Source organism: Pinus tabuliformis, chromosome 8 (assembly GCF_031772625.1).
Source record: "Pinus tabuliformis cultivar Carrire ecotype Pingquan chromosome 8, CPIR1, whole genome shotgun sequence".
Classification (NCBI taxonomy): Eukaryota; Viridiplantae; Streptophyta; class Pinopsida; order Pinales; family Pinaceae; genus Pinus; species Pinus tabuliformis.
In genome coordinates this window covers 1,804,639,752-1,804,659,257 of record NC_142294.1, presented here as the reverse complement: position 1 = coordinate 1,804,659,257, position 19,506 = coordinate 1,804,639,752, and the positions used below count along the sequence as shown (strand labels likewise).

General features: G+C 41.3%; 1 protein-coding gene across 2 annotated transcripts in view; it reads left to right on the top strand.

The window, feature by feature from the left end:
- The window catches only part of ATCOAE (dephospho-CoA kinase family), a 147,829-nt gene extending 133,222 nt beyond the window's left edge, over window positions 1–14,607 (top strand). For both annotated transcript variants that reach the window (XM_089374519.1, XM_089374518.1), the window contains one exon: window positions 13,902–14,607. In XM_089374519.1, the coding sequence (XP_089230645.1) occupies window positions 13,902–14,334 (433 nt within the window). In that variant the 3' untranslated portion in view covers window positions 14,335–14,607. The remainder of the gene's footprint in view (window positions 1–13,901) is intronic.
- The last annotated feature ends 4,899 nt before the right edge of the window (window positions 14,608–19,506 follow it).

Sequence of the window (19,506 nt, the reverse complement as noted above, 5' to 3'; positions counted from 1 at the left end):
GAAAATTCTATCACTACAGCAACTGATTTACTTTTCCTACTTATTCCACAATAAGTTATTTATGAAATTACTTCAATAAACATTAAAATAAATACTGTTGCGGATATCACACCATAATACAGAATCAAACATATGCACAAGAATCAACACATTGACACGGTTATTTTGGACAATAGTCCCCAGAAAAACCCAATGTGGGAAAATCGGTTTAGCAAGGAAGGTTTTTATTATTCAGCAATTCTTCAGTATAACAGGGTGCCAAACTGGGTTACCCACAGAGAGAAAAATCCTCTAGTACTTCTCCCAATCCCAAAGTCAGCCCGACTGACCTCTCCGTGGCTCTCAGACCGTCTACGTCAGCCCTTGGCCTCTCTGCGTCACCCACGCAGGCGCAGTTAATCACTGCGCAGTCTCTTGCTACCTCTGCATCTGCCTGAAATGCCCTACGTCTACCTCTCCTGCCTCAACACTGATCTCTAATGGCTGATCCCATCTCTCTGTTCCGTACTTGCTGCCTCCTGACTATTCACCAGACCACTGGTTCAATTTCTCAGCTAACCCCGCTCCAGAAATTGAACTGCCTGGTCTCCCTCAATGTGTTCTCCAAGTGACCCTCAAGCCTCATCTTATACTTTTCTCGTTGACAAATCAATGGCCGAGATTAAGTCCCTAATCAACGACTAAGATTATATCTGGCTTGATCCATGACTTTTGGACCATTCTAACATAGTTTTATATTAATTCACATTAATATTTTATTTTCCCTAAGTTTAGACTTAGGGACTCCATTAAAAATATTAATTATTTTATTATCTCCCAAACTATTTAGAATTTGCACAAACCCTTTCTGGGTATTGGAGATCTCATGTGCCTTAGCCTCTCCACCAATTTTTGTGGTTAGAGCACATCCGATGCTACTCCAAATCAACACTCTTAGCGAGGACTGTGCTTTAGCAATACTCCTCACTGAATATCACCCTGATCATTCGGCATCGGTCCCTGTGCTGATGCTAGGCCTGCTGCCCATCATCCTCTACACTGCTGCATCATGTACTGCTACCCATGGCTCTGCCACTACCACTGCTGCATTTGTACGACAACTCCCTCTGCATCTGTGCTGCTGCTGGTCCTTTCTCCCAACACTGCATCCGCACTGCAACTCCCTCTGCATCTGTGTTGCTATCACTCCCATTTCTACTTCTGAAACAGGTTCTTCACCATCCCCATATTTTCCGTGAAGTAGTCAAACTTTGTCCTTCCAAGGTCCTTGATGAGGATGTTTGCCACCTGTTCTCCTGTAGGAGTGTAGCTCAACTGTACAACTCCTCGTTGGACACGGTCTCTGACAAAGTGACACGAATATCAATATGCTTCGATCTATCATTAAATATTGGATTCTCAAAGAGCTTGATGCAACTTTGATTGTCGCACGTGATCCTAGTCACCTCCATATTCTTTCTGAGTAGGTTCACCAACAGTTTTCTAAGCCATATGGCCTAACAGGAAGTTGTGCTTGCTGCCATATATTCTGCCTCAGATGAGCTCAGAGCCACGGACCTCTCTTTCCTACTGCACCAGGAGGTCATACCTAATCCAATGTTGAAACAGTACCCAAAGGTACTTTTCCGATCCACTGAACTTCTTGCCCAATCTACATTAGTAAATCCACTCAAACTGATATCCTTACCTTTAATGTACAAGAGCCCATAATCGACTATTCCCTGTAAATACTTGAAAATGTGTTTGGCTACTACCCAATGTGCCCTCTTTGGTTCCACCATGAACTAACTGAGGGTGTTTATAGCGTAGCAAATGTCTGGCCTAGTATTGACCAAATACATAAGGGACCCTATGAGCTGCCTGTATAGGGTGGGATCGATATCCTTGTCTTCTGATGCGTCAATCTTCTTCCAGTTGGTGATCATTGGCGTAGCCATAGGTCTACAGTCCTCCATCCCGAATCTTTTCAGGATTTCTGTAGCATACCTCCCTTGTCCAAGGAAGATTTCTCCCTTCTACTGCCAAACTTCCAACTCTACGAAGTAGTGCATTCGTCCCAAATCCTTTATATCGAATTCTGTAGCTAGATTCTTCTTGCAGTCCCCAATGAGTCTGGATGATCCTGTCAGAAAGAGATCATCCACATACAATACTAAGATTAGCAACTCATTCTCTACAACCAGATAGTAGAGATTCGGATCCACATCACTCTTGACAAATCCCATCTTCTGCAAGTAGCCATCTATTCGACCATGCCATGCTCTCGGTGCCTGTTTTAGCCCATACAAGGCTTTCTTCAATCTACATACATGAGACTTCTTCTCATGAGTCTCAAAGCCCTCTAGTTGTTCAATGTACACCTCCTCTTCTATTACCCCATTCAGAAATGTTGTTTTGACATCCATTTGATGGATCTCCCATCCCATCTGGGCTGCAAGAGATATCACGGTCCTAATAGATGTATACCTGGCTACCGCGGCGAAGGTCTCCTCAAAGTCAATCCCTTCCTTTTGAGCATACCCCTTAGCCACAAACCTGGCCTTGTATATCTCAACACTGCCGTCTGCAGCGTATTTGATCTTGTAGATCCATCTTGAACCTACCACTAATCTGTCTTGAGGCCTGGGCACTACTCCCAGACATCATTTATCATTATGGAGTTGTATTCCTCTACCATCGCATCTAGCCAAATGTGATGTTGAGTTGGCTCCTTGAAACTGGTAGGATCTCCATCTTGAGCTACTAATGCCTGATATCTATCTGGTTGTTTTCGCTCCCTCTTATTGTTTCTTGGTGCACTGATGAAGTCCTCTGCATCTCGTAGAATCTGACGAAGTTCCCTACTAGTTCTTCCCCTGCCAACAGGTGCTTTTGTTCGCTCCTCCTCATCCTGAGAATATTCCTGTTCTGAGGAAGAATTCTTTACTTTTGTTGGTTGAAGAGGCTTAACCAACGACTCCTCTTTTGACTGCTCCTCGGAAGGCATCTCACAAGATATTCTGAAAGCCCTGTCCTCCATGAACTTTACATCTCGTCGTACTACTACCTTCCTGCTCCCTAGAAGATAGATTCTGTATGCCTTAGCGTTCTCGCTATATCCCACCAAATATCCCTTTTCTGTAGTCTGATCCAACTTCTTCCTCTTTTCTTCGGGTATGCGGCAATATGCTAAACTCCCAAATATCCTGAAATGACTGACTTCAAGTGTCTTCCCTGTGAAGACTTTCTCTGGAGTAATCTTGCCCAATGCCTGATGAGGAGTCCTGTTCTGAACATAGACTGTTGTGTTGCATGCTTCCGCCCACAAGAATTTTGGCATATCCTGATCATACATCATGGCCCTAGCTGCTTCTACAATAGTCCTGTTCTTTCTTTTTGCTACCCCATTCTGCTCCGGATTGTAGGGAGTTGTCCACTCTCTTCTGATGCCCTCCTTAGCACAAAAATCAATGAAGTCCTTATTGACATATTCTCCACCATTATCTGAGCACAAAACTTTTATTTTCTTCCCAGTTAGATTCTCCACCAGAGCCTTAAACTCCTTGAATCGACTGAAAACCTCATCCTTGGTTTTTAGAAAATAAATCCAAGTTTTCCTTGAGTGGTCACCGATGAAGGTAAGGAAATACTCGACACCACTAAGAACTTTGACAGACATAGGTCCGCAGATATCTAAGTGTATCAATCCTAGTACACTCTTGGCCCTGTGTTTGCTCCTAGGAAACGTTGCCTTGGCATACTTTCCTAGAGCACATCCCCTGCATACATCATCTCGTTCCATACTCAGATCTGGAACTCCTGTTACAATGCTCTTGAGAATTCTCAGAGCTCCATGATGCAAGTGACCCATTCTTCTGTGCCATAGTTCGTTCAAGTCCTTGTCTCCATGACTGCCTATTAGTGCCATTGGTGATTCTAGTTGTAATCTGTACAACGTGTTACTTTTGATCCCGATATGCACTTTCTTTTTCCAACTTGGGTGTTTGACGTATACCTTCTCCTTGATGAAGTAGACATCATAGCCCTTGCCTTGTAGTTGTGACTCGGAAAGTAAGTTCATCCTCAATCCTAGCACATGCAGCACATTTCTAGCACAGAACTGTTCTCCCGATTCTGTCTGAAAGACTATGGTACCCTTCCCTACTGGAGTACACTTTGCCTTGTTCCCCATGGTGATCTGAAAGTTCATCTTCTCTTCTCGATATTCTGAGAAACACTCCCTGATTCTCGTCATATGCCACGAGGCTCCACTGTCTATATACCATACTTCTGATGATGCAGCACTAGTCATACACGCCACTTCTTCTTCCAGCCTGGAAGCTAACATAGAGAAATCAAAATCTCTTTCTCTTGTGCAATCTTTTGAAAATCTATGTGAGTCCCCTGACGTGGATGCCTCTGCATCGTGGTCTCGACCCATAACTGATTTTCCCTTCTTGTCTCTAATTACTCGCTCTAACACCATGTGAAAATTCTATCATTGCAGCCACTGATTTACTTTTCCTACTTATTCCACAAAAAGTTATTTATGAAATTACTTCAATAAACATTAAAATAATTACTGCTGCAAATATCATACCATAATACAGAAACAAACATATGCACAAGAATCAACACATTGACACAGTTATTTTGGACAACAGTGCCTGAAAAAACCCAATGTGGGAAAACCAGTGCAGCAAGGGAGGTCTTTATTATTCAGCAATTCTTTAGTACAACAGGGTGGCAAAGTTCCAAACTGGCTTACCCACAGAGAGAAAAATCCTTCAGCACTTCTCCCAATCCCAGCGTCAGCTTAGCTGACCTCTGCGTGGCTCTCAGACCCTCTGCGTCAGCCCCTGCTTGACTGCGTCAGCCCTGGGCCTCTCTGCGTCACCCACGCAGGCCCAGTTAATGACTGCGCAGTCTCCTGCTGCCTCTGCGTCTGCCTCTCCTGCCTCAGCACTGATCTCTAGTGGCTGATCCGGTCTCTCTGTTCTGTACTTGCTGCCTCTTGACTACTCACCAGACCACTGGTTCAATTTCTCAGCTAACCCCACTCCAGAAATTGAACTGACTGGTCTCCCTCAGTGTGTTCTCCAAGTGACCCTCAAGCCTCCTCTTATACTTTTCTCGTTGACAAATCAACAGTCGAGATTAAGTCCCTAATCAACGGCTAAGATTAGATTTGGCTTGATCCATGACTTTTGGACCATTCCAACATAGTTTTATTAATTCACATTAATATTTTATTTTCCCTAAGTTTAGACGTAGGGATTCAATTAAAAATATTAATTATTTTAATATCTCCCAAACTGTTTAGAATTTGCCCAAACCTTTTCTGGGTATTGGAGATCTCATGCGCTTAGCCTATCCACCAATTTTCGTGGCTAGAGCACATCTGATGCTGCACCAAATCAACACACCTGCCTCAGTTGTTTCAGCCTTCTGATATTGGCACTAGCTCCACGAGGGCTTATTGTAGGCGTAGTCGTCCATGAATGATGAGACTCAAGATTGTTATGAGACAATCATTTGACATATGTATTTAAATTTTGAACTTGCTGCCATTTTTTATTTTAATTATGGAATCATGATTCCTTTTCTTATTCAGTATCTAAATGTTTTTCTTACAAAAATCGAATATGTTATGTTGTACTTTTATAGATATGAGATGATGTTATGAATTATTGAATATATGGTGGTTTTTATAACTGATAACTTATAAGGATTGGAATTGTCATTAAATTCTTTTTTGTGCTTAAAATTTACCATATTTTAAGTTGTTTTTGTATTTTGACAAGTCTTATATGGGTCATTCCCAAGTCTTATACGAGTCGACGAGTCACTAGCTAGACGAGTCTTATACAAGTACGAGTCATGCAACATTGTTCAGTACAATAGCAAGGAATTCATAGGTGATTCCAGTATACAAAGGTTGGATGTAACCCTCCCTGCACAGAGAGCTGATATTTTATGTTCAATTTTCCATTTGAAAATAAAAACTTTGAGATGAATATTGAAGAACAGAAATCTCTGTATAATTCTAAGGACAGAGACCAGAGTTTATTTCCACAGAAGATCAGTAAAGAAAAGATATTTGATCCTTTACGAAGTTAGTGAACAGGTAGCATGTTAGAACTTAGATCCTGAAAACTCTGTCTCATTGTATGTATGCAAATGAGGCAAAATCAAGATTGAAGTATCCTGGAATGGAGTTCACTAGATCATGGGACAGATCATTTATATGGAATTTTATAGTTTCTTAATGAGCAAGTGCTGCTGAAGTCAGAGGTTTATTCGTGAGAGCTTAAAGCATTTTCATATCCGGTGATTGGGCAGCTTGCTCAACAAGCACTACAACTTTTCAGAGAAAATATAGAAATAGCAGTGTATCTTTTTTAAGCTCTGAAGGAGGAGGATCCATCTAGTCCTTTCATAGTGCAAAATTTTGAAGGAAAGGCTAAATTGTTTATCAAAGAATAACAATTGGAAATCAACAGGAGTTGTTAGCTTGAAATTATTTGAATAAATACATAGAGCAGAGGCAGAATGTTAGGTGTTGATTAAAGATGATCATCAAATATTAAATGCCTGAGAAATCTACATTAGCAAATGGTTATGAACTATCCTGTTAGGATAATTTTATTAGAGCTATGTAAGATTTCTTGGCAGATGAATAACAAGAGGTGCTCCTAGAGACACTTTGGAAAGTTGATATATGCACAACCTGTGGTTGAGATCATCCAGATTGGGCTTCATTAGATTTGGTATTTTATTGTGGATTGAATATTCTAATATTCATACAGACCTGGGTGCCCAAATGCCAAAGGTGCTTCATTGAGAAGAGACCAGCCTTGTTTCTGAAGGAAGATGGTGCAAAGGTACCTCGACAGCAAATGGAGATTGCCCAAGAAAAATTGCTTATAAGAATGCAAAACAAAATAATGAATGTTTAGAGAAGCGTTTGGTTTTTTCAAATTCTAGATATGGTGTTGATAGGAATATGAAATGGTCAGATTTGATTATTTTTATGTGCAAAGGAGACATTCTTTGCTCGTATCAGTGGTCAATAGCTGTCATGGTTTTAAGTCATGTACATCAACGAAAGAAGAGCCTTCTATTCTCCTTTGAGAATCAAGGTAACGAGTGGCAAAACATATCTTGAGTATTCAAATCCGATCAGATAAGGAAAAGACAAGTGGCACAATATTAGCAAGTCGAAGATTACTTTCAGATTTCTCATCAAGAGAATCAGCAGTCAAAGGATCAGCAGGGATAGTTAAAGGGAAATTAGCAAATCTTCAGGGAATAGCTTCAACAAATTCTGAGAGTATTTTGCAGATTTAGATTTCTCAGCAGGAAGATCAGCAATCAAAGGGTATTATCCAGATTTCAAGGCAGAAGGCTTGCCAACAGCACCAAATTCCGGCAGATTATTTACAGATTGTTTTATTTCTGGTACATTGTTTAGATTTTTTTTGCAGGAAGATTGTAACATTTTAGGAGATGTATTTTTCTATATATTGTTTCAATTGTAATGAGAAAGGGTCGGCTTTTGGGCCCAGAAACACTTGCAATTTTTGTAAAGCCTGAATATTTCAGAGTTTTTTAATCAAAGGGTTCTGACTTTAGTTAATGATAGACATTGTTTACTGTGTCAGTGCTTACCAATGTATTCATATACTGTTTCTGCATATATTTGAGGTTGTATAGAACACTGGGCAAGGCTAGGTTGAGTGTCAACCTCCCTGAAAGCCCACCGCAAAGTTATGTTCATTACTGAGTATATCAAGGTGACAATGTGTCATGTTGATCCCTCTGCATCAATAGATTGTTGCTTCTATATCAATTCTTAGATGTATTGTTGTTACTTTTTAGCGATAAGAATTCTTCTATACTCTTATGTTCTTATTAGATTGTTGGATATTCAGGGAGGATATTCGATTCTCTAATCTCTCCTTCATTCCTCTATCACCATCTTTCAAGCTATCTTACTCTGTCATAGTTGAATGCTAGCACTTTGATAAGGCCTCTGCAAGAGAGGGTTTATTTGTTAAGCAGGGATTTGTGACTCATCAACAACCACCTATATAACAACTCCTAGATCTGGCCATAGGCTGTTGTTCAGTGACAATGAACAACATTAAAGCTTCGTAACATTGAGGGAGCCCCCTCTGGTTCAAGGGCCAGCTTGAGCCTAAAGTTGGTTGAGTTGGTTTCTTGGTGCAGTTTCCAGCCAATAGACTGCCTTCAAGAAACAGATACAATAGCTTCTATGCATGCATGAGTTCTTCACTTGTTCATGGCTAGTTAACTAAAGTTTGTTATGCATGCACGAGTTCTTCACTTTTGCATGGCTAGTTAACTAAAGTTTTTTATGCATGCATGAGTTCCTCTCTTGTGCATATTTAATTAACAAAGGCAAACTTCATTGCATGGCAAGTTAACTGAGACTAAAGGGTTGTTATTAGTTATTACCTATGTGCATGTATTAGATGCCTAACCTAGTGTGCCTTAGCTCTCTCATGGAGAGTATTATTTATATGTAATATATTCATTCATTGAAGAAATTTGAATTCTACCATTCTCTCCATTCTTTTGGTCTCAAGCTTGCAAATTGTTGTTTCTTATTTGCAGCTAGATTCTTGTGTAAAGATTATCCAACAATTTTATGCTCTAGTGGATCTCTTATTCAAGGAATATGCTATATGCATCACCAGAACCTAGTATAGATCCTTTCTGTGCAACATATTCTTGGGCGATTTCTAGCACTCTTCTACTTCTTTCACTGTCACCATTTTGCTTTTAAACTCATATTTCTTACAAGTCAGCACACATCTCAAAATCTACCACATGCTGTTTAACCTGAGAATAATTATCTTTCTACCGCATTCTGACAAAAGTATGCTAAGAAATATTCCTGAGTTTGCAGCTGAAAGTGATGTCCGCAGTCACAGCAGTGACAGCCAGATCCCTCGAACATTTGGGTAGCATTGATTCTTATTGTTATATATTGTTTTGACTGGCTGAATCAAGGTTAGAAAATCAACAGTCTTACTCTGTTCTACATACTTCTCATGCTCAGATTCATCACAAGAACTACCTGAACAACAATAAAACTCTTCTACTGTATTGAATTCATAAAACTGCTTATCAAATGCTGAAGGTATCTTGCTTGGTATCAGATCCTTCCTTTACTGCTGTTAGTACCTTGAAACCCCTCTAGAACTAGCACTCTTTGCAATCAGATTTCTTGGGTGAGACATTGGAAGACAGATTTCATGATGAATCACTTGCTACAGCCAATATATTCCACGCACATTCTTATATAGCTTAGGCATTTGTAGCCCTGCTTCATGCAGATGTGCTTGCGGAGCATGCCACCAGGATGCAGTGCTGGCAGCTTTACAAGTGATCCATTCTCTGCCTCAAGGTACAATAAAGTGCCATCTAGTGATGGATTACCTCATGTTCCTATTTGAGCCCCCTTGTCTGAATTATCTATGCATGCCATTGCTGGGAATAATGATTGATTTTCAACCAACACTTAGATGTTCTTGCCATAAAACATCCATCAAAAAGGGTTTGTCGAAAACAGCAGCCCTGTTTGTCTTTTACCAAAACCATTTACAGAGCTGTAGTGCTAAAGGATTGTCTGAAAGGGCCATGCATTTTGAGGGCTAACAACTGTGAAAATTTCTGAATTTACACATCAGAAATCCTACTGCAATCACTGGTTTACCATCTCCTACTTGTTTTTACATTCAACAAGTTATTTAATTATTTAAATTGCAATGAAAACACTATTGCAGACTACACATACATACAGATCATGAACTGAAATAAAATGAGACAAATACAGAAGGGACACCGTTATTTTTGGACAATCGTCCCCAGAAAAACCCAATTCGGGAAAACCGGTGCAGCATATAGAGGGTTTGTATTATTAAGCAGACTTCTTGATGCAACTAGGGTGCCAAATCTGACTCACCCAACAGAGAATAAACTCGACAACAGTACTCCTATCCGAAGACAGATGAACAAGCCCCACAGGTGACTGCGTTGTTCCTAGTGCTGGGCAGTGATGGCTGCTCCAAGCTCTGTGCTAGAACTGTGTCACTTCCTCTAGGAGTTGCGTCATTACGACATTGCGTTACTGCGTCACGGAGACCCTAGACAAATGAACAAACCCCACAGGTGACTGCGCTATTCCTAGTGCTGGGCAGCGATGACAATCCAAGCTCTGCGCTAGAACTGTGTCACCTCCTCTAGGAGCTGCATCATTGCGACACTGCGTTACTACGTCACAAAGACCCCTTAGCCTCCATTGTGTCACTGCGTCACTGCATCATTGCGACACTGCATCACTGCGTCAAAGCCCTCCCTTTGCACTGTCTATCCCAGTACTGCTCTGCCTCTCTGCTATGTATTCTCGGTCTTGGACTGAAGTCCCTCTGTCGAACTGCCCCTCTCACTGCAACTCAGATCACCTATTGAATTTTCTCAGCAAACCACGCCCCAGAAAAATCAAACTGACTGATCTCTCAAGTGTATGTCCAACTGACCCTTAAGCCTCCTATTATACTTTTCTTGTTGATGAATCAACGATCGAGATTAATTCCCTAACCAACGGCTAATATTAAAATAGACTTGATCCTCGTCACTTAGAAGTTTCTCACCCATATTCTTATTAATACCCATTAATATTTTTTTTTCCTAATTTTAGACTTAAGAACCCATTAAAAATATTAATTATTTTAATAACTCCTCATCTGGGTGGAATTTCTCCAAATGATTTCTGGGTCTTCGAGACCTCATGTGTTCTAGCCTCTCCACAAAATTTCAAAGCTAGAGCACATCCGATGCTACCCAAAATCAACACTCCCTCTTAGCGAGGAATGTGCTCTAGTAATACTTCCCAACAAAAATACTACATTGATCCACTGCATCGGTCCTCTGTGTTGTTGATGCTTGGCCTGATGCCCTTCATCCACTGCACTGTTGCTTCCTGTACTGCTGCCCATGACTCTGCCACTGTCACTGCTACATCTGTACTACAACTCCCTCTCAAAATGCTGCCTCATGCTGCCCATGGCACTGCCACTGCTAATTGCTGCACTACAACTCAGTTGCTGAGAAGTAAGAAACTAAAACTTCACCCAAAAACTGACATGTTGGTCAGTATGGATGCCTCGTGATGCTGAAGCTACCCCTGCTATTAATTTGTGCCTCTCGCACTACTACAACATCCATTGTGTTGCTTCAGACTTTAGCACTCTAGCTCTGCCTTTGTTGCTCCATCACACCTCACGCAGACCGACACTCATCAGTTTGCTACTGTCATTAAGGGCTCCCGTAACCCTATTTGATCCAAGAGTTTGGGCACCTCAAGGATCCTGCTTGTACATGTAGTGCTCTCGTCTACAACTCCATGTCGCCCCACCTCTTCTCCAAAGGCGCATGAGCACTCATGGCACAATCGCCATCCTTGATGCGATGTTTGTTCAGGATTGCCAGGATCCTGGCCTTCCAGATGACAAAATTGGAAGCTCCATCTAATCTGTCTTGATCCCTCAGTCCATTGATCGCCATCTCTGCTCAAAAAATGTAGGACTGGTTCTCTTCTCCCTCTTTTGTTGCTGATCTAGCAAGACTTGGATTTGGATTTCTTTGGCGCAAGAAACCCTCTAAGGCCCAAACTCCTCTAGACTCCCTCTGAGTCCTGATTTCCTTCACGCTAATCCTCCCGCCAATGTCGAAGCACTCCTCTCCAATCCTCTTTTGCTGTTGCAACCCGGATCTAGATTTCTTTGGCTAGAAATCTGTCAAGATAGTGACTCTCCCTACCTCGGCTCTGTCTCCACAGAAACTGTTCTGCACCAACAGCAACAGCGTCCCACCAGCTCCTTAGATTTAATCTGCTCTTAGCCCCGACAACTGACTGTTTCGAACCTCTCAGGCTCTGTGCTAGCCCAGAGAGCTGACGCAGTCACTGCGTGAGTTCATCTTGGGTTCTCCGTCACCTTTTGCAAGCTCGAAATGCTGACACAGGCACTGCGTGAGCCTCTGCGTCACTCCTTCAGCTGCTCCTCTGCCTATGAAATGATGTTGTCACTTGGGACAACTGCTTCTCTGCAACAAATTCTCTGGATCTCTCGGTTGATTTCTTTAGTCACCTATGATCTGCAATGCTCTGATACCATGTGAAAATGTATGAATCTACACCAGAAATCCTACTGCAATCATTGGTTTACCATCTCCTACTTGTTTTTACATTCAACAAGTTATTTAATTATTTAAATAGCTATGAAAACATTATTGTAGACTACACATACATACAGATCATGAACTGAAATAAATGAGACAAATACACAAGGGACACCGTTATTTTTGGACAATTGTCCCCAGAAAAACCCAATTCGAGAAAACCGATGCAGTATATAGAGGCTTTGTATTATTAAGCAGATTTATGAATACAGCTAGGTTGCCAAATCTGGCTCACCCAACAGAGAATAAACCCAGCAGAAGTAACTCTATCCAGAGACAGATGAACAAACCCCACAGGTGATTGCATTGTTCCCAGTGCTGGGCAGCGATGGCTGCGCCAAGCTCTATGCTAGAACTGTGTCACCTCTCTAGGATCTACGTCACTGAGACCACTTAACCTCCACTGCGTCAGAGCTCTCCCTCTGCATTGTCTCTCCTGGTGCTGCTCTGCCTCTCTGCTATGTATTCTTGGCCTTGGATTGAAGTCCCTCTGCCAAACTACCCCTCACTGCAACTTAGATCACCTATTCAATTTTCTCAGCAAACCATGCCCCAGCAAAATCGAACTGATTGATCTCTCAAGTGTATTTCCAACTGACCCTCAAGCCTCCTCTTATAGTTTTCTTGTTGATGAATCAACAGCCGAAATTAAGTCCCTAATCAACGGCTAGGATTAAAACAGACTTGATCCTCGTCACTTGGAAGTTTCTCATCCATATTCTTATTAATATCCATTAATATTTTTATTTTCCTAAGTTTAGACTTAGAAACCCATTAAAAATATTAATTATTTTAATAACCCCTCATCCAAGTGGAATTTCTCCAAACGATTTTTGGGTCTTGGAGATCTCACGTGTTCTAGCCCCTCCACAAAATTTCGGAGCTAGAGCACATCCAATGCTACCCAAAATCAACAACATCCATAGTGAAATGGTCATTGGAGTAACTTGAAAATGCCTTTGGATGAGTAGATTGATAAAATTTGTGATACAAAGGAGCTTGAGCATGAATATCTCCTTTCAATGTGCCCTATCTTCGAAATGTAAGACATAACATTTACTCAATTTCATAACTTAATTACTCTTCCTTATCTCTTCAATAATGAAATCCATAATAACCTTGGTACTTTCATTTGTACCATGTTCAATTATAGAAATGACATTTTGAAGAATATTTATTTTGTTTCCCTTTATTTTTCTGGTAAACCTTGTTGATCCTAAGGGATGATAAACAGCATCATTATCATCAAAATTATAATCTAACTTAACTTTATTTAAGACATATGACTGAATTAACTTAAGCCACTTTTTTACGTTATACTAAAGTTAATCACATTAACGTGAACATCATAAACTAAATCAGTGCTCCATGCCGTCATATAGATAGTCTTTTACATCTACTTTTGATTTTATCAATCACTTACAAAAATCGTAAAAAATTCACGGTTTCCAAAGAGATTAAGAACAGTTTTGTATGAGTTGCAAAAATTTCCCTTGACTGAGAACAGTGCTACTTTAGTAATTATGTTTGAAACATTTTGACATCATCGTGCTAGTTTAGTAATTATGTTTGAAACATTTTGACATCATTATGTTAGTAAGTGTTCGAGGTATTCTGTTTTAACTTTTAATTTCCTTTCCTTTGTTGTGCAGGACATTGGCTCCATATATTGGTTTTGGCATTTATTGGGAAATTGCAAAGCTTTGGTTAAGAGGGTCCCGAGTAATTGTTCTCGATGTACCTTTATTGTTTGAGGCTAAGATGAACTGGTTAACAAAGCCGGTTATTGTGGTATGGGTCGATCCTGAAACCCAACTTCAACGACTTGTGGTGAGGGATGGAATATCTGAAGAACAGGCTTTGAATAAAATACACTCTCAGTTCCCTTTGGATTCCAAACGTGAAAGAGCTGACATCGTCATAGACAACTCAGGCTCGTTAGAGGCAACAAAAGAACAAATCCATGATATCTCACGTCAGATTACCGGACCATTGACCTGCAAAGAATATCTTCGATCAAGAAACGGGGTGTTATCAATTTTGGGTGCAGTTATTGTTATGATTTTAGGATGTACCAAGCGTTAGTATGTCTTTGATTGTTCTACAGTATATCTTGCTTTCTGATAATTTGGATACTTGCGGTTTCCATGCAAAATGGAACCTAATCATAACCTAATAGTCAATGGTTGCATTAGAACTTGGTGAACCAGCCACGTTGATGATTTTGACATTGATATTCATGGTAACTCGAAATCAATAATCTATTGATGGGGAGCTGTCATTGATAATATGCATTAGCAAATAATGAGATTGGCATTGACTAATGGAATTCTAAGGTGAACTGCGTTACAGAGGCTACATTTGACTTGCACTAGAAGAGCCCTCTTTTACTAGATCTGGGATTGCAAGGTCTTATTAGTTTGAATACAGATATACTATAATAATCATATTCTTTTGGTGGTCATATCACCTTATACCATATTCAATGTCTTCTATATTTGGTAAATTCAAATGTTTGTACTAGAGAGCATTTGTACAGTTTTGCTTGATTTTCTTGTTCAATTTCCACAATCTTGGGTCTAGGTTAGAGTCTTAAAATCACTGACACTACCATACCAAGAATCTCAACCATAAACTACTTTGCACAACGGAAATATAAAGCAGTAAATCAATACGCACAATGATACACAATTTTAAACAAGATTGTACAATAATGTACAATCACCAATCTTCATTATATTAATCTAAATCTGAATAAATACAATAGTATATGGTTACAAGATACAATGACAAACTTGGCTGCAACAGTTCTATGTCGTATCTTGTCCTTCCGGTCTGTTGTACCCATACTGCTCACTAGTAGTGCCTTAGTCCATCAAGGCTACTACACATTGAGACTCGAAGAGGGTTGCCTCCTATCACTGTTGCAAGTCACATCTGCTACAATGAACACAGGCTCATCAACTGCTCTGGGTTGGCCAATTCCTGAGCTCCAATCTGCCAAGCTAGCAACAACTTTCGTACATCAAAGTGTTGCACTTTGGCACCATCCTTCACCCAACCTTCAACTGCTCTTCGTCCTTCAAGATAGCTCGTCTAGGGCTACTTTGGGTATCCAACATGCTACCCTCCAACAATCCTATGGCACTCAATCTCGTCACTGCCGGATCTGCACCTAATATGACTTTTCCTCACCCTAGAATGTCATATAAATGGCTCAAACAGGCTACAACAAGTCTGATCCAATTCTGGTCACCAAACTATGACCCAATACATACCAAATGTTGTAGTTGTGTCTCCTACAATTCTGCAATTTTTGGGACTGGTTAGGGCATACACCACAGTTCCCAACCACCACAAAGACACCCATAAATTACCTTCTTTTGTTGCGGCTCTTCCTCCAAGGTTTGCTACTTGTTTGTGTTACTCTCCTAGGGTAGATTCAACCCCAAACTAGGGACAAACTCCCTAAGAGGACTGTGGCACTCCTTTCTAGTCCAATCTAGGGCTATGACAACCTCTTGGGAGGATTGTCCATTGTCACAACGACTCCAACTCCCTTCGTTGCTCCCTCTAGGGATGTAGATTCTTCAAACAAGGTTGTGGCCCCTCCAAACAACCTTTTAGGCTCTTTTTTTCATCCAAAAACAAACCGCACCCATGCACAACAAACTCGGCCTCTTGCTGAAGATTTCAAACCCTAAAACAGATTTGTTCCTCCTTGCTAACTCAGCCTCCAAGCTGCGTCTTACTTCATAGCTCAACGAGTTGTCTTCTAGTCATGTATTGCACTTGTTGGATGATCAAAATGACTCCATATCACTTTCTATATATGTCATAAGGAAGGGCTCTCAAAACATCATATTTGAAGCAACACGTCCATTGGATTCTTCAAGTCGGCCTACTTGACAGCCAATAATAATTATGTCAACTTCAAAAATTCATTTCTGCCAAACGACGATTCGGATTTAGACGATTTTCGTTGCATTGGAATCATCTTTCCAAGCACTATCATTTTCATCCATCACATGTTGTGAATCCATCATGGTTTTGCCCCAAAACACGATGGGTGCCAAAACCCCATTCTTAGGTTCCAAGCCCACGAGTTTCCCTTGTGGCGCTTTGTCCTCCAAACCCTGAACCCTAGGGCTTGGAGTACCTCCCAAGCTACACAATTCAACACCCCCTCTTAGCGAGGGATGTACTTCCAAGGCTAGGAAGTATGTCGTCATCATTATCACTGCTCGCAACACTTGCCCAACTCTTGGCACTTACAATCGCAACAATCCCTGTACGGTGAACTACGCCCTTCTCAAAAGTGTTGTTGTCACTACTGGAAGCAACCTGCTTCTTCTTCTTATCATGTAACGTCTTCCACTCTTTCCATGATTCCTTCTTGGCAGTTGTAGGAGCACCCTTGCTCACCACTGACCACACGCTCTTCTTGGGTTGCAGAGTTTCCCTCTGAATCTGCAAACTCCCTCTTGAACTAGACTCCCTCTAAGTCTCTGGAACCTGGACCTTCTCGGGAAAGTGTACCTTCTTCTTGGGAACTTGGACCTTCTCCTTTGAAGCCTGCACTTGCACTTGCTCCTGCTTCTCTAGAACCTGCACTTGTTCTTGCTTATTTCCATGATCCTAAGGCTTGGCAGTCAACCTCTAGAGACCATGTTCTCTAACTCTGAGTACAATCCCATTGGACTTAGAGCCTCTGAGCTCGAGTCTTTCCTTTCCATCCTGGAACAAGACCTCAAACCCCTTCTTCTCTATTGTCGATACAGAGCGCACGTTATATCTAAGTTTTGGGACAAACAATACATCTTGGTCCCGGATCATACGGCATGTCTCCATCCTAAATGGCACAACACCCGATCCTTAGATCTCCAACTCTTGTTGCCCAACACCATCTACAACTTCGAGTTCCATCCAGCTAGAGTCTCAAAAATATCTTGTGACCTTGTCATATGCTTCGTCGCACCACTGTCCACGTACCATCCATCCTCTTTAATAGTACTCTGCGAGACATGAGAAATCATAGCAAAATCCTCCTCTTCGTTTTCCAATCTTCTAGCGAGCTCATCCATCTCTGCTTTACTGGCAATAAGGGCAACCTAGTTCCCTTTTCTTTTCTCATCATTTCCCTTCTTCTTCAGACATCTCGATGAAAAATGACCCATCTCACCATAGTTGAAACACTTGACTTTACTCAAGTCCTTTTGCTTACCCTTCATTCGTGATGCAAGTGCCACGTCATCATCTGAAGCATTTTACTTCGGCTGAAGATCCTAGTCTCGCAATTCTTCCTAAATGAAGTCATCCCACAACCTATCCTAGTTTGGTAGCTTCTCCCTGGCAATGATCCCTTTGATGAAGGGCTTCCATTCCTCAGTGAACCCTTTCAAGGCAATCCTTACTATATCTCCATCTGAGACAGGTCACACCGATGGCAGCTTGCTCATCTTTGACTTGAAACAATCTCATGAGGTCACACTTTCACCCTTTAACATCTTGGTGGACTTCAACTTATCTTCCAATACCAATACCCAGTTCTCATTCTTATTCTGGAACAAATTCTGAAGAGATATCCACATCTCATGTGCGGTGTTCGTCCTGGACAAATAAGGTACTAGGGCATCCCTCACACCATCTAGGATGATCAGTCTCGCCCTCGCATCCAAATCTTCCCATATTTCTAGCTCCTTAGGGTCGGTTGGCTTCTTGATCTCTTTCTTGGCAAAATCCTAGATGTTGTTGACCTGCAAGATCAACAATCCTTTCCTTCAATGGGCTATAGTTGGAAAACCCCTCCAACTTGTCCTCATATCGGCTATTTGCCTACAACTTCGACATTGTAGTGAACCCTTCACTCACAATGTGACCAACTCCCTCTCATGTTGTACTTCGTTGCGCACAACTCTGATTTACTTACTTCCAAAGTAGCTCAGATACACTTTGATACAATGTTGAATTTCCACAAACCTGGGTGTAGGTTAGAGTCTTAAAATCATTGACGCTACCAAACCAAGAATCTCAACCATAAACTACTTTGCATAGCGGAAATATAAAGCAGTAAATCAATACGCACAATGGTACACAATTTTAAACAAAATTGTACTATAATGTACAATCACCAATCTTCATTATATTAATCCAAATCTGAATAAATACAACAATCTATGGTTACAAGATACGATGACAAACTTGGTTGCAAACTTCTATGTTGTATCTTGTCCTTCCGGTCCATCGCACCCATATTGCTCACTAGTAGTGCTTTAGTCCAGCATGGCTACTACACATCGAGACTCCAATAGGGTTGCCTCCTATCACTGCTGCAAGTCACGGCTGCTACAATGAACACGGGCTCATCATCTGCTCTCTGGGTTGGCCAATTCTCGAGCTCCAATTTGCCAGGCTAGCAACAAATTTTGTCCATCAAAGTGTTGCACTACGGCACCATCCTTCACCCAACCTTCAGTTGCTCTTTATCCTTCAAGATAGCTCATCTAGGGCTACTTTGGGTAGCCAACATGCTGCCCTCCAACAGTCCTATGGCACCCAATCTCGTCATTGTCGAATCTGCACCTAATATGACTTTTCCTCACCTTGGAATGTCATATAAATGGCTCCAACAGGCTACAACAAGTCTGATCCAATTATGGTCACCAAACTGTGACCCAATACATACCAAATACTGATGTTGTGTCTCCTACAATTCTGCAATTTCTGGGACTAGTTAGGGCATACACCATAGTCCCCAACCACCCAGAAATTACCTTCTCTTCCTGCGGCTCCTCCTCCAATGTTTGTTGCTTGTTTGTGCTACTCTCCTAGGGTAGATTCAGCCCCAAACTAGGGATAGACTCCCTAAGAGGACTGCGACACTCCTTTCCAGTCCAATCTAGGGTTGCAGCAACCTCTTGGGAGGACTGTCCACCCTCACAACGGTTCCAATTCCATTCGCTACTCCCTCTAGGGTTGCGGCTTCTTCAAACAAGGTTGTGGCTCCTCCAAATAGCCTTTTAGGCTCAATTTTTCACCCAAAAACAAGCCGCACCCATGCATAACAAACTCAGCCTCTTGTTGAAGATTTCAGACCTTAAAACAGATCAATTCCTCCTTGCTAACTCGATCTCCAAGTTGTGTCTTACTTCAGAGCTCAACGAGTTGTTTTCTAGTCATGTATTGCACTTGTTGGATTATCAAAATGACTCCATATCACCTTCTATATATATATACCATACGGAAGGGCTCTCAAAA